Source organism: Bufo bufo, chromosome 2 (assembly GCF_905171765.1).
Source record: "Bufo bufo chromosome 2, aBufBuf1.1, whole genome shotgun sequence".
In the NCBI taxonomy this organism is placed as follows: Eukaryota; Metazoa; Chordata; class Amphibia; order Anura; family Bufonidae; genus Bufo; species Bufo bufo.
Window position 1 is genome coordinate 794,807,150 of NC_053390.1, and position 13,215 is coordinate 794,820,364.

General features: G+C 44.8%; 1 protein-coding gene across 2 annotated transcripts in view; it reads left to right on the top strand.

Annotated features, from left to right (window-relative positions):
- Positions 1–2,659, top strand: part of SMYD1 (SET and MYND domain containing 1) — a 54,370-nt gene extending 51,711 nt beyond the window's left edge. For both annotated transcript variants that reach the window (XM_040419264.1, XM_040419266.1), the window contains one exon: positions 2,295–2,659. In XM_040419264.1, the coding sequence (XP_040275198.1) occupies positions 2,295–2,453 (159 nt within the window). In that variant the 3' untranslated portion in view covers positions 2,454–2,659. The remainder of the gene's footprint in view (positions 1–2,294) is intronic.
- Positions 2,660–13,215: the final 10,556 nt, after the last annotated feature.

The following is a 13,215-nucleotide window of genomic DNA, read 5'->3' on the forward strand; positions in this document are numbered from 1 at the left end:
ATATTAGGGGAGTATAATTAAGCCGGAATAAATCTTCCGTGCAGGCGGAAATCCTAACTCCTAGGTAGGAAACACAGGAGGACTGCCATTTAAATGGTGTATTTGATTTCAAAATGGCTATGGAGCTCGCCGGAGCATTAACGTTTAAAGCTTCTGACTTGGTATAATTCATTTTGTAGTTTGATAGCCTACCGTACTCTTTAAACAGTGTCAAAAGATGCGGGAAGGCCTCGACCGGGTTAGAAACCATGATCAGTAGATCGTCAGCATATGCCACGTTAATGTATTCTATGGCGTAATTTTCTGTTTTCACACCACGTATATTTACATGGTCTCTAATGGCCTGAAGAAGGGTCTCCATGACCAATATATATAAGGCAGGAGATAGGGGGCAGCCCTGACGTGTCCCGTTGCGAATAGGGAAGGATGGGGACAATGTGCCATTGACCCTGATTCTAGCACTCGGATCCTTGTACAATGACATGACTGCCTCCTGAAATCTCGTCGGGATTCCAAACCTCAGTAGAGTCCTCCTCATAAAGTCCCAGCTCACCCGGTCGAAGGCCTTCTCCGCATCCACACTGAGCAGCGCCAAGGGGAGGTTTTTCTTTTTGGCCCACTGTATTGCTGTGATTAACCTACAGGAATTATGATTCCCTTCCCTCCCTGGAACAAAGCCAGATTGGTCAGGGTGGATAAGTTTAGGAAGTAGATTTCCCAGACGTGTCGCCAGAAGTTTGGCCCATATTTTTATATCTACGTTAAGTAACGAGATTGGCCTAAAACTACCGCAGAGAAGGGGATCTTTCCCCGGTTTGGGGAGGATGGTTACCGTGGCCTCCAGTGATTGTTTATGAAGGGTTTCACCATTTAGGAGTGCATTGCACCACGTTACCAGGTGGGGTATTAATATATCTGAGAATTTTTTATAATAGCCCACTGGAAAGCCATCTGGGCCAGGACTTTTACCCATGGGCATAGAGGCTAGTAACTTTTTCACTTCTAGTTCGGTGACTGGCTCTAATAAGGTGTCACTTTCTTGGGAGGTTATCTGGGGTAGATTGAGGCCTTTCAAAAACAAGTCTGTTGCTTCTGGTATTGATGGATCTGGGTGATTAGGGTCTGACAGGCCGTATAGTTGCTTATAGAATTTTTGAAATTCTTCTGCAATGTCAGCTGTTTTATGCAGCATATTTCCAGTACTGGATTTGATATTGGGTATGAACATGGACTCTTTCCTTTGTTTAATAAGGGAGGACGTCAGTTTAGAACCTTTATCCCCGTGTGAGTAGTGTTTAAATTGGGCATATTGATAAGCCTTTGCGTTTTGAATGTTTAAATGGTCTTTTAGTTGTGATCTTAGCTGGGTCAGTTCAGTCTGGACTTTTATTGCTCTAGACCGTTTATGGACCGCTTCTTTATCTGCTATCTGAACCAAGAGATCGTGTAGGATCTTTTGTTTCTCTTTTTTAACCCTACTACCTAAGGCTATTAACTCTCCCCGGATAACCACCTTGTGCGTCTCCCACAGTGTCGTCTGGGACATACCTGGTGTCGCATTATCTATAAAGAAGTCCTTTAATTTTTGCTCCAGGATTGAGGTATCTGCTTGTCTATCTAGCAGCGTCTCGTTTAAGCGCCACTGTCTAACTGAGGCAGGCAAGCTGGAAAATCTGAGGGCAGCAGAGACTGGGGTATAGTAGTTATATTCTTGTACATAGGAGCAGTATTATAGTAGTTATATTCCTGTACATAGGAGCAGTATTATAGCAGTTATATTCTTGTACATAGGAGCAGTATTATAGTAGTTATATTCTTATACATAGGAGGCAGTATTATGGTAGTTATAGTCTTGTACATAGGAGCAGTATTATAGTAGTTATATTCTTGTACATAGGAGCAGTATTATAGCAGTTATATTCTTGTACATAGGAGGCATTATTATAGTAGTTATATACTTGTACATAGGAGCAGTATTATAGTAGTTATATTCTTGCACATAGGAGGCAGTATTATAGTAGTTATATTCTTGTACATAGGAGCAGTATTATAGTAGTTATATTATTATAGATAGGAGCAGCATTATCATAGTTATATTCTTGCTCATAGGAGGCAATTTAGGAGGGTTCTGTTATGGCTATAGGTCATATATCATATATCCAAACCATGGGACTATCCTCTGAATAGCCATTCATTTTGCATATTATAGAAAGCATTGCGTTGGTTGTTATAGGGGAGAATGTTACACAATGATTTCTTGTGCATACTCAGTGGTAACATCTCTCTCTCTATAGGCGATGCGTGCACAGACAGAGATGGAGCTGAGGATGTTCCAGGAGAATGAATTTGTCTATTACAAGATGAGAGAAGCCGCTCTCTCCAACAAACCCTTTCAAGTTATGGAAGAGCCAAATAACGAGGCCGCAACAAACATCTTCCATAAGAAACCATAGACAGGCATGATAGCCTCATTCCTCCAATCCTTCAATCCACCCCAACCAGAGCCCAGTAATTTCAGTCCCCAGTGAAGAATGTATCACAATGAGAAGATATATATTTATAATGGCTCGATCTGTTGGAAGTTTTATGATATATCTGAAGCCAATGTCTGTAAATGATAAATTGACGTATTCATCTCTGAATAAAAACTGTGTGTATATTTCTAGTCTCGGGAATATCTTCTGGTTGTATAACAGATGCAAACTAGGCATCATCCTAGGGGCTGGCAGTGCACCTGGGGCAGCACAGAAGGGAGTGTGTTTATTTTATCTACATTTCTGGTATGGGCACGACGAGTACCTGTCACTATGAAGGACCTATAAAATAGAGGTTAATTAATTATACTAGTGGGGCCAATGGGGTGTCATATGAGTCACAGGCCCAGGCAAGTATCGTATCCATGATTCTGTTCTAAGGAATCACAGAACGTATGTCATAGGATTCTTTTCAGAGCTGCCAACTGGCTAAGAGTGACATCATAGAACCAGGAAGAGGTTTCTTTGTTGCCCCTTCCACCCTCATCTGACCCTTTTGGGGGCTGTTTAGCGGATGTCATTATACTCACTTGTATAGTTCTCTTGTAGAGCACTATGCTCCAATTTTAAGAAGTCTGTAATAGAGAATGGTGCCCTTTAAGAACCATAAATTTCCTCATAGGAAAAATGGATATGGGTTAATGGTTAGATCTACAAGGACTGAGCAGACTGGCTTCACATTATGGGACAAAGCACTAACACGAGGATATAAGAAACTATTAAAGGGGTATTCCAGTGCCAAAAAACTCTCCTCCTGGCTGCACAGGGTTTAAAGGGCTTCTGTCACCCCCCTAAAGTCATATATTTTATTAAAATCCCTATGCTGCGATTTATCAATATATAATGCTCTTACTCATTTTCGTTCAGTAGTTTCTTAAAAAAACGGACTTTTATAATATGTAAATTACCTCTCTACCAGCAAGTAGGGCGGTTACTTGCTGGTAGCAGCCGCATCCTCCTTTCATAAAGACGCCCCCTCATCATGTTGATTGACAGGGCCAGCGAACGCTCTCGTCCTCTGGCTGGCCCTGTCTGCGTTCAAAATCTCGCGCCTGCGCCGTACCGGTCTTCAGTCGCCGCAGGCGCACTGAGAGGAGGACGCTCGCTCGGCCGCTCCTTCCTCAATGCGCCTGCGCCGATGACGTCACATCTACACCCCGCGCAGGCGCACTGAGAAAGGAGTGGCCGAGCGAGCGTCCTCCTATCAGTGAAGACCGGTACGGCGAAGGCGCGAGATTTAAAACGCAGACAGGGCCAGCCAGAGGACGAGAGCGCTCGCTGGCCCTGTCAATCAACAGGAGGAGGGGGCGTCTTTATGAAAGGAGGATGCGGCTGCTACCAGCAAGTAGCCGCCCTACTTGCTGGTAGAGAGGTAATTTACATATTATAAAAGTCCGTTTTTTGAAGAAACTACTGAACGAAAATGAGTAAGAGCCCTATATATTGATAAATCGCAGCATAGGGATTTTAAGGAGTTAAAAAAAATATATGACTTTAGGGGGGTGACAGAAGCCCTTTAAAAGAGTAGAAATTATAGTCATATTTCCGATCTCCTGCCGCTGTTCCGACTGTGCTGGAGTCCCTGCTGCTCTGCACTTCCTGCTGACATTTCGGCACTGCTGGGAATGCTGCTCAGCCAATCACTGGCTGAGGCAGGTTATCACTGCAGTCGGTGGTCGGCTGAGCAGCATTCCCAGCCATTTCCTGCTGTGTCCAGACGTCAGCTGGAAGTGCGGAGCAGCGGGGACTCCAGCACAATCAGAATGGCAGCAGCGGAGAATTGGTGAGGTGACGATAAGTTCTATTTATTTTTTTACACCATGCGCAGCAAGGGGGAAAGGTTTGTTTTGCACTGGAGTACCTCTTTAATTTACCTTTGTACACCTTTTTAAAAGGGGTGTCTCCAGCATGCTACAGTGCGTCCATAGTTCAGGAAAGTCAATTTTTAATAAGAGCTTACCCAGTTAAGAAGGTCCCAGAGCCACTTTTTAAGAGACATTTATCCAATCAGATACATCAGTTAGGTTGGGTGTTCATCGCCACTTATCAAAATGCTCTGAGGGACATTTATTAAGCCTTTTACTCCACTATTGCATTAAAAAAAGTTGCACATTATGGAACACACCATATATGCACCATAATGGGCGACTTTTGAAGCTTCGGAACACTTTTCTGAAGTGGCGAGAAAAAGGAGTGCGGCTTAGAGGAAGGTGTGGGGCTTCACGCGGCCCACCGGATTTACTATAATTTGCCCCAGAAACTGGTGTAAGTTATAGCTGAAGTGTGCACCAGCCCTTGGCTGTCATAGTCTGCAGCTTCTGGTGTACGGCAGGGCAGAGATGCGTCTTAATAAATTAGGTGCATCTCAGGCCAGCTCTTTGCAACTGCTGCACCCTCTGCACTTTGATGGACAGGACCAGGCGCCTGGTCCTGTCAATCAAAGTGGAGAGGACACGGCAGTTGCAGAGAAAACAGAACCTCTAGGTCTAACCAACCTTGCACCTAGAGGCTCATTTGCATATATAAAAACATCATTTTTCTCAGTAATATGGGCCCATATGAACATGGGTGTAACAGTCCGTTACTCTGTATAAGTGTCCAAAACAATGATAGAAATGGCTGCAGCTCTCACCTCTGACTTTAATCCACGAAGCACGGAAAAAAGGCCAGAACTGGGCCTAATAGAATATCCAATAGAAAGAGAGAATCCAGCTTCTTGTGGTGTAAAAAATAGTTCTTTATTGGCTCATCGTATAAAATCCACCAAAATCACAGGAAAAAGGTGCAGTAACATGTTTCGGGCTACAGAATCCAGCCCTTCATCAAGACATAACACACATACTAAAACCATTCCTTTTTATGTAGCACAAGGTCCAACCCCCTCTGATCAGCAAAGTGTCCGCACCTGGAGCCTGGAATGGGAACCATTCAGCGGTCCAGGTGAGGAGATCCAGCATCACAGGTGACGCATACATACACATAATGAACATATCTTAGGCCACTTTCACATCTGCGTTAGGTGCGGATCCGTCTGCCATCCGCACAGACGGATCTGCACCTATAAATGCAAACGATGGTATCCCTTGGCCCCAATGCATTCTGGATGGATGCGGATCCGTTCGGAGTGCATCAGTTTGGCTCCGTTCCGCCTTCATTCCGCTCTGGAGGAGCATTTTGGTGTGCGCCTGGCCGTGCGGAGCCAGGCGGATCCGTCCTGACTTGCAGTGTGGGTCGGTGGGGACGGATCCGTATGACATTGACTCAATGTGGTGCGGTTGCGGGCGGATCCGTCCCCTGTTGACTTTCGGTGTGGGGTCGGGACGGATCCGTCTGACTAACAATTGGACTTAAACTTTTTTACATAGAATGCGGATGGATCCGTTCTGAACGGATGCCATCGTTTGCATTTATAGGTGCGGATCCGTCTGTGCGGATGGCAGACGGATCCGCACCTAACGCAGGTGTGAAAGTGGCCTAAGATATGTTCATTATGTGTATGTATGCGTCACCTGTGATACTGGATCTCCTCCCCTGGACCGTTGAATGGTTCCCAGTCCAGGCTCCAGGTGCGGACACTTTGCTGATCAGAGGGGGTTGGACCTTGTGCTACATAAAAAGGAATGGTTTTAATATGTGTGTTATGTCTTGATGAAGGGCTGGATTCTGTATACCGAAACATGTTACTACACCTTTTTCCTGTGATTTTGGTGGATTTTATACGATGAGCCAATAAAGAACTATTTTTTACTCCACAAGAAGCTGGATTCTCTCTTTCTATTGTTTGTATAAGTGATATTGCTTCTGAGGATTCCGCTCCACAGCTTCTATTCAGCCCTGGACACAGCCTGAGTTCGTCTGGTGTCATGTTACCCTGCATCACTCCCTGAGCCGGCGGGGTTAGGTCAGGTGACCTCCCTGACCAACCCTGGCTCTCCTGCAGGTATTTAAATGGTTCAGCCCTTTTCCCAGACACCTCAGTGTCAAGGTTCTAGTGTTTGCTAAAGAGCCTGAGAACCACTGCTGCTTCTGATCTTGTTCTTCGTTCCTGGACTCTGCTTGTCTTCTCATCTCTGCCTGCTTGCTTTGATTATCCTGTTGCCGACCCGGATTGCCTGCCCGACCTCCTGACTGTCTGACGACGCCTCTGCCTCATCCTTCGGTCCTGCACTGCTGGTCCTGGTTACGTCTCTGCTTATACTTCAGGTACCTGCTCAGGTACTCTCTGGTCCGCCTGGTCCAGCTGCCACTGACTCGGTGGTTGCTCTGGAGTAGTCCCTGGCAACTACCCTAATGGCTCCAGTCCATCCTCACCATCTGAGGCTCTGGTGAATACCAGATAGCTGCTTAGACATGCCCCCCTAGAGCATAGCCAGTCACTTGCACAGTGGGTTCACATCCACTGATCTGTAACAATGGGACCAACACAGATGCCTTCAGCTGGCAAGTGCATATGCAACAGGTACCATCAATGATCACACAACCAAGGTAGTGTCCCCTTTATTTTGGGTTCTGCTGCAGAGTATATGTAGAGCCAGGGTCACATTAATACTGGGTGGCATTTCCCCTTGCTGTGACACACACTGCCACTTGGACATGGTAATGGTCATACAGATGTTGGATCTCCTCCTGTGGTCATTACAAGACCTTTCAACTTGGATCTGTTGTTCAGGCAAGGTGGTGGGCGGCCGCTGTACATGGGAGATCGATTACCCCGTCCAGTCCCAGACATTTTCTATGGGGAAGAGATCTGGTGATGAAGCTGGTCAGGGGAGCGTCTGGATACCCTAAAGATCACGTTGTGTGTGGACGGTTGTTATCTTGATGGAACAACAAATCCTTTGAGTCATAAAAGGCAGTTGGACTGGTTCCTCAATGTCCTGGACATTCTAAAGGCTGGTCAATGTTCCCTCCACAAATAGCAGACAGGAACGTTCACGGTAGCTAATGGCGCCCGACCTGGTGTTGGCCCTGTGTGCATGATGGCAGTCGGCACTCTCCAGCCCTCCTGCAAACGCCATTTATCAATTAGGCTCCTCTCCTAAACAAGCAGTGTGGCAAACCATGAAAACATTCACACTCTGCATGACCTCTGGCGCCCTGTACTCACACAGCGTCCCAGTTAACATGTACATAACAGCTCCAGTCGTGGTAATGCTTAGAGTGTATTGACTGTCTGGAGGTTTAGGTCTTGTTAAGGGCTCATGTGGCTTTGATATGTGTGAGTATGAAAAGTAGCATTTAGGACATTGTGGTGGTGGTGGTGGTGGTGGTGGGGGGGGGGCGTAGTCTCTTAGAAGCCCATATATTCTAGGTACAACCTCTCAGTCACACAGTCATCCCACTTCCTGTCTGGCAGTCTCTTGCGTCACCTCCTGCTGCTGCAACAGGGCCATCTAGTGGCCAGAACAAAATATTGCAACACATTTAAAGGCTATGTACACCTTTTAGGGCAATTTTTTTTTTTTATTAGTGCATTGTACTCATTATGAGCTAAATTTTTTTTTTCAATTAGTCTTTATTAACCCCTTAGAGACCAGCCTGTTTTGGGCCTTACTGACCAAGTGTTTTTCTTCCTTTTTTCATCGTCTCGTTCCAAGAGCTTTAACATTTTTATTTTTCCATCTATATAGCTTTATGAGGGCTTGTTTTTTGCGGGACAAGTTGTAGTTTTTAATGGCGCTATTTTGGGGTACACATAACTCTCTGATTAACTTTTATTAACTCTTTTTGGAGGGAGATGGGAATAACAGCAATACTGCCACTGCGTTTTTACGTTATAAATTTTACGACGTTCATTTTTCGGTATAAATAACATAATATCTTCTCTGGGTCAGTACGATTACAGTGATACCAAATACATATAGTTTTTTTTTTTACATTTTATAACTTTTTGCAATAAAACTCCTTTTTTTTTAAAGAAAAAATGTTTTAGCATTGCAGCTTCCCATAACTTTTTTATTTTTCTATCTATAGAGTTGTGTGAGGGCTTGATTTTTGCAGGACGACTTGTATTTTTCATTGGTATCATTTTGGAGTAAATGGCGCTTTTTGATTGCTTGTTATTAAGTTTTTTCGGTGGCAACTAAGAATAAATTAGCAATTTTTTTTACCGCGTTCACCGTAGGGGATAATTTACATGATATGTATGTAGTCCGGGTCGTTACGGATGCGGCAATACCAAACATGTTTGGAAGATTTTTTTTTTTTTTTGCAATTTTTATGGGATTTTTTTTTTATTGAATAAATGAGTTTTTTTTTTTAACCACTTAAAGGGAACCTGTCACCTCCAAAAACCATCCCAAGCCGCCAGCAGTACTTGAGAGTAGCCAGCAGCATGTTTCCGACGATAGTTTTCTTCCTGAATGCACATGAAGCAAAAGCTCAGAAAACGTTCTTTTATGCCCTGCCAGCGTGATTTTCTAGTCATGCTTCAAGTCAAGGTAACAGCGCCCCCTTACCTGCCCCTTCGCCTGTGACTGACAGCCGGCTGTTCGGCAAAGGCAGCCGAACTCTCGTGCATAAGCGCGGTCAGTCACGGCGAAGGAGCAGGGAAGGGGGCGCTGTTACCTTGACTTGAATCGATAGCACTGGTTCCCGGGGTCCTAGGTTTGAATCTGCGCAAGGACTATGCTGGATCTCAAAACCGGACCAAAACGGACCTGTTTTGATTACACATCAGGATGCATCCGTTCCGTTAGGATGCGGCTGTATTCAATCGAAACGGAAACAAACCACATGCGGCACTAAATACATTGTAAGTCAATAGGTGACAGATTTTTTTTTTTTTTTTTTTTTGGCTCCTGAAAAAACGGATCCGTTTCCATTGACTTACATCGTTTTTAGTGCCGGTTCCGGTTTGTTCCGTTTCGCAGACTGGACACAAAACCGCAGCTTGCAGCGGTTTTGTGTCTGGTTACAAAACAGAATGCTGATAGAACAGAAGGCATCCTGAACAGATCTCAAAACCAGAATGCCAAAACGCAGATGTGAAAGTAGCCTTAGATAGATATGTCAGTCATTACTGAGTCTGCCAGCAGGTGGCAGACAGTCACCTTAGTCTGTCCTAGTCTGAGCAGATATTAATGCAGTAGCCTACACTATAGTCTACCCTATCTATCTATCTATCTATCTATCTATCTATCTATCTATCTATCTATCTATCTATCTATCGACGACATTTTCCTGATTTGGGTCGGCGCCACGGAGGACCTCATCGCCTTCCACGTTTTCCTTAATACTATTGATCCCAGTGTGAAATTTACACTCTCCCACTCTGAATCCACAATACAATTTTTAGATACCCAGGTTAGTATCCAAAATGACAAGTTAATAACCGACCTATATGTAAAACCAACCGACAAAAACACACTGTTGCGTTACGAGAGCCACCATCCAAAACCCATGCTTAGGTCACTCCCCTTTAGTCAACTCCTTCGTGTGAAGAAAATTGTACAAGATCCAGCACTAGTTGATGTTAGATTAAAAGAGATGGGCCAGAAATTCCAGACACGCGGTTACCCTAAAAAGCTTATTCAAGAACACACCAATAGGGTGAAACCCCTTACTAAAGAGACTATTAAGGCGGGACTAGGTGATCCTAAACGATCACAGCCCCGGATCCCGTTTGTCTCTGAGTATAATACTAATAGTACGACTATTGCGGCAATTATCAGAAAACACTGGCGCATTTTGGCCAGTAACTTTGAACAAATTGAGGAATTTAAGGCCCCACCTCTTTGCTCCTATCGACGCAGTCGCAATTTAGGCGACAGACTGGTTAAATCAGATATTGGCACATCCAGGGAGACATGCGAGTCTTACTTTGGGTCCACCAGGAAGGGTTGCTACCCATGCTATAATTGCATTAATTGCAAGCTGATGCTGAAAGGTGATACATTTCCCCATCCAATTTCAGGACAGAATGTGAAAATCAGACAGTATCTAACATGTGACTCGTCCTATGTTGTTTACTTGCTGATTTGCCCTTGTAACCTTCTATACATTGGGGAGACTACTTGGGACGTCAAAACCCGTCTCAACCAACATCGCTATTCCATTCGGAAACAAAAAATGGACCTCCCAGTGTCAAAACATTTTGCTGATGCCAAACACACACAAAATGACCTAAGATTTAGAATTCTGGAACAAATAACCCCTTCCAGACGTGGGGGTGATCGTGTCAAACTTTTAAAAAAACGTGAACTATACTGGATCTATACTTTGGGCACCCTGAAACCCCAGGGCTTAAATGTGGAGTTCAGGATAGTCTGACTGCTGACTATGCATGTCCTTTCTTTTTCTGATTACGTTTATGGAAAATAACATGTGCTATTTATCTAATTGGTTTTCTCCTTATCTTCTCTGTTTTATATAGGATCTTACTATGACTTCATACTATGAATGGTAGTTGGGGTGAAGACTGGAGGAACTGTGTCGGCGATCCTTATTTACATTCTTGTACTTATCTGCGATGCTGAATGGTGAAGTGATTGTCCCTGTCTGTCTGCTGTGGCTCTAGCCCCTGTAAGTGGGACTGGGGTCACACCACACGGACGGTTGGATAATCCTGCTGTTATCCTCATTTTTTTATAAATTTTTCATATACCTTTGTTATTGCAAGTTTACCGATGCATTGGATCCTCGCTCTTGCAGTCTGTTATGACTGATCCCTGATTTGGATCGGCTATTACATGACAGGCACGAGCGCTTTGGAGCGGATGCGCCGATATATCTGGACGATGGGGTGGAGTTGGTATGAGAACCACGCCCCCCTGTCATGACGGATGTCCTGACGGTGACCGGCATTGAACCGCCGGCCCCCGATCTATGGATCGGCTTCTCTGCTGAAAATGCGGTATATATCTTATCAACTAGTATTCTGTGAAGCTGGATGGGCGTTAACGCCTGGTGGCGCATGCGCCCTCACTCCATTTTTTCCATTGTGGCCATCTTTGTTATGGCCAGCGACGTCACTCAGTTTCGATGCAAGTCTCGCGATAATATGCGGCGCGGCATATGCGCAGCTGCTGTTTCCGGACGCCAGCAGTCTCCACCATGTTGCTTCAGCCTCTTACCCATTCAAAGGTTTTTAAGTAATTTCTTTAATTTATTCACATATTTGTTCACTTCTGCAATAATCACTGATTATGTAAGATTGGGGCATATTGTACACAGTATGAATTACACTATGAATTTTTATGTATGCGCCTACTTGTCACTATATGTACACTAGTTGTATGGATGAATTATACTCTTTATATGACTGTAAATTTTTATATTCATCTTATTTATGTTTATGACCATTGGAATTGATTTGTAATCATGTTAATCACTGTCACTATTTATGTATGCCATTATGCACATGTTACTCAGCTGGACAAAGGCTCCATAGAGAGAGCTGAAACGTTGCTGCTGGTTGGGTGAATAAACCTTCCACTTTTTTCACAAACTTGGAGTGCTGCCTTCGTTTTTGCTGTATATCTATCTATCTATCTATCTATCTATCTATCTATCTATCTAGTGCAAGGGGGCTCAGACAAGGTATACTATATATAAAATGGGCAGAGGAGACACTACTTACAGGGGTCACATAGCAGGAGGCACTATATATTGGTTTCACAGATTATGGAACTATCAGGAGCGGACTGGCCATAGACTCTACAGGGAAACTTTCCGGTGGCCCCATGCCCCAGCGGCTGCCTGAGCCCACCTCAAGGCTTCTGTCCAGATACATAATGATCTGATGCTCTCAGCATTAATTAATGATAGGAGTATCAGGTACTTATACATCTGGCCAGCAGCCGCTCTCCTGAATTTAACTGTACCACTGTCCTCGGTATGGTGGTAGGGCAGTATTTTATGCTGCACTGTGGTATTTAGTTTTCCCTGAGGCGGTATTTTGTGCTGCACCATGGTATTGCTGGCCCCGCCTACCTCTCTTGTCCCTGCGGCTTGTGGTGGCCCTGCCTACTTGTGTTGTCCCTGCGGCTTGTGGTGGCCCCGCCTACCTGTGTTGTCCCTGCGGCTTGTGGTGGCCCCGCCTACCTGTGTTGTCCCTGCGGCTTGTGGTGGCCCCGCCTACCTCTCTTGTCCCTGCGGCTTGTGGTGGCCCTGCCTACTTGTGTTGCACCACCTTCTGTCAATTTGGACTATCCTACAACTTGGGGTCCACTTTAATTTTTTTTCCAGGGCCACTTTAAGTTGCCAGTCTGCCCCTGGGCACTATCTACAAGGGGCTCCATAGCACTATAAACAGAAGGCAGGGGCACTGTGTGGCACTTTGTCAGGAGGCATAGTATGTGAGATGATTAAATTCAGAGGTAGAGGGTATGCTGCTATTATATTTATGGGCATGCTTGTGGTGCTAAGAGGAGTTTGTGTTAGTATGTAGGGTGTGATGTGTTGGTAAAGTGAGAAGCTGAAGACATCTGCAGAGACAAGTCATGGCTGGCAGAAGTCATCATGGTGATCTGAACAAGTTGGAGAAGAACTCTGGAGGAGACATCACTCGTAAGTCTCTAAATGCAAATGTTTATTCTGCCGCTGACTGTGTCCGATCAGTGCTGTAGTCACTCATATGGTCTTCAGCTGATGATGGGTGGCACCATGCTCTCAGCGTACCTTTACAACTGTTTAGGCCATACTGCAAGCTGTAGTTTCACACCGTACAAGCTTGTATGGC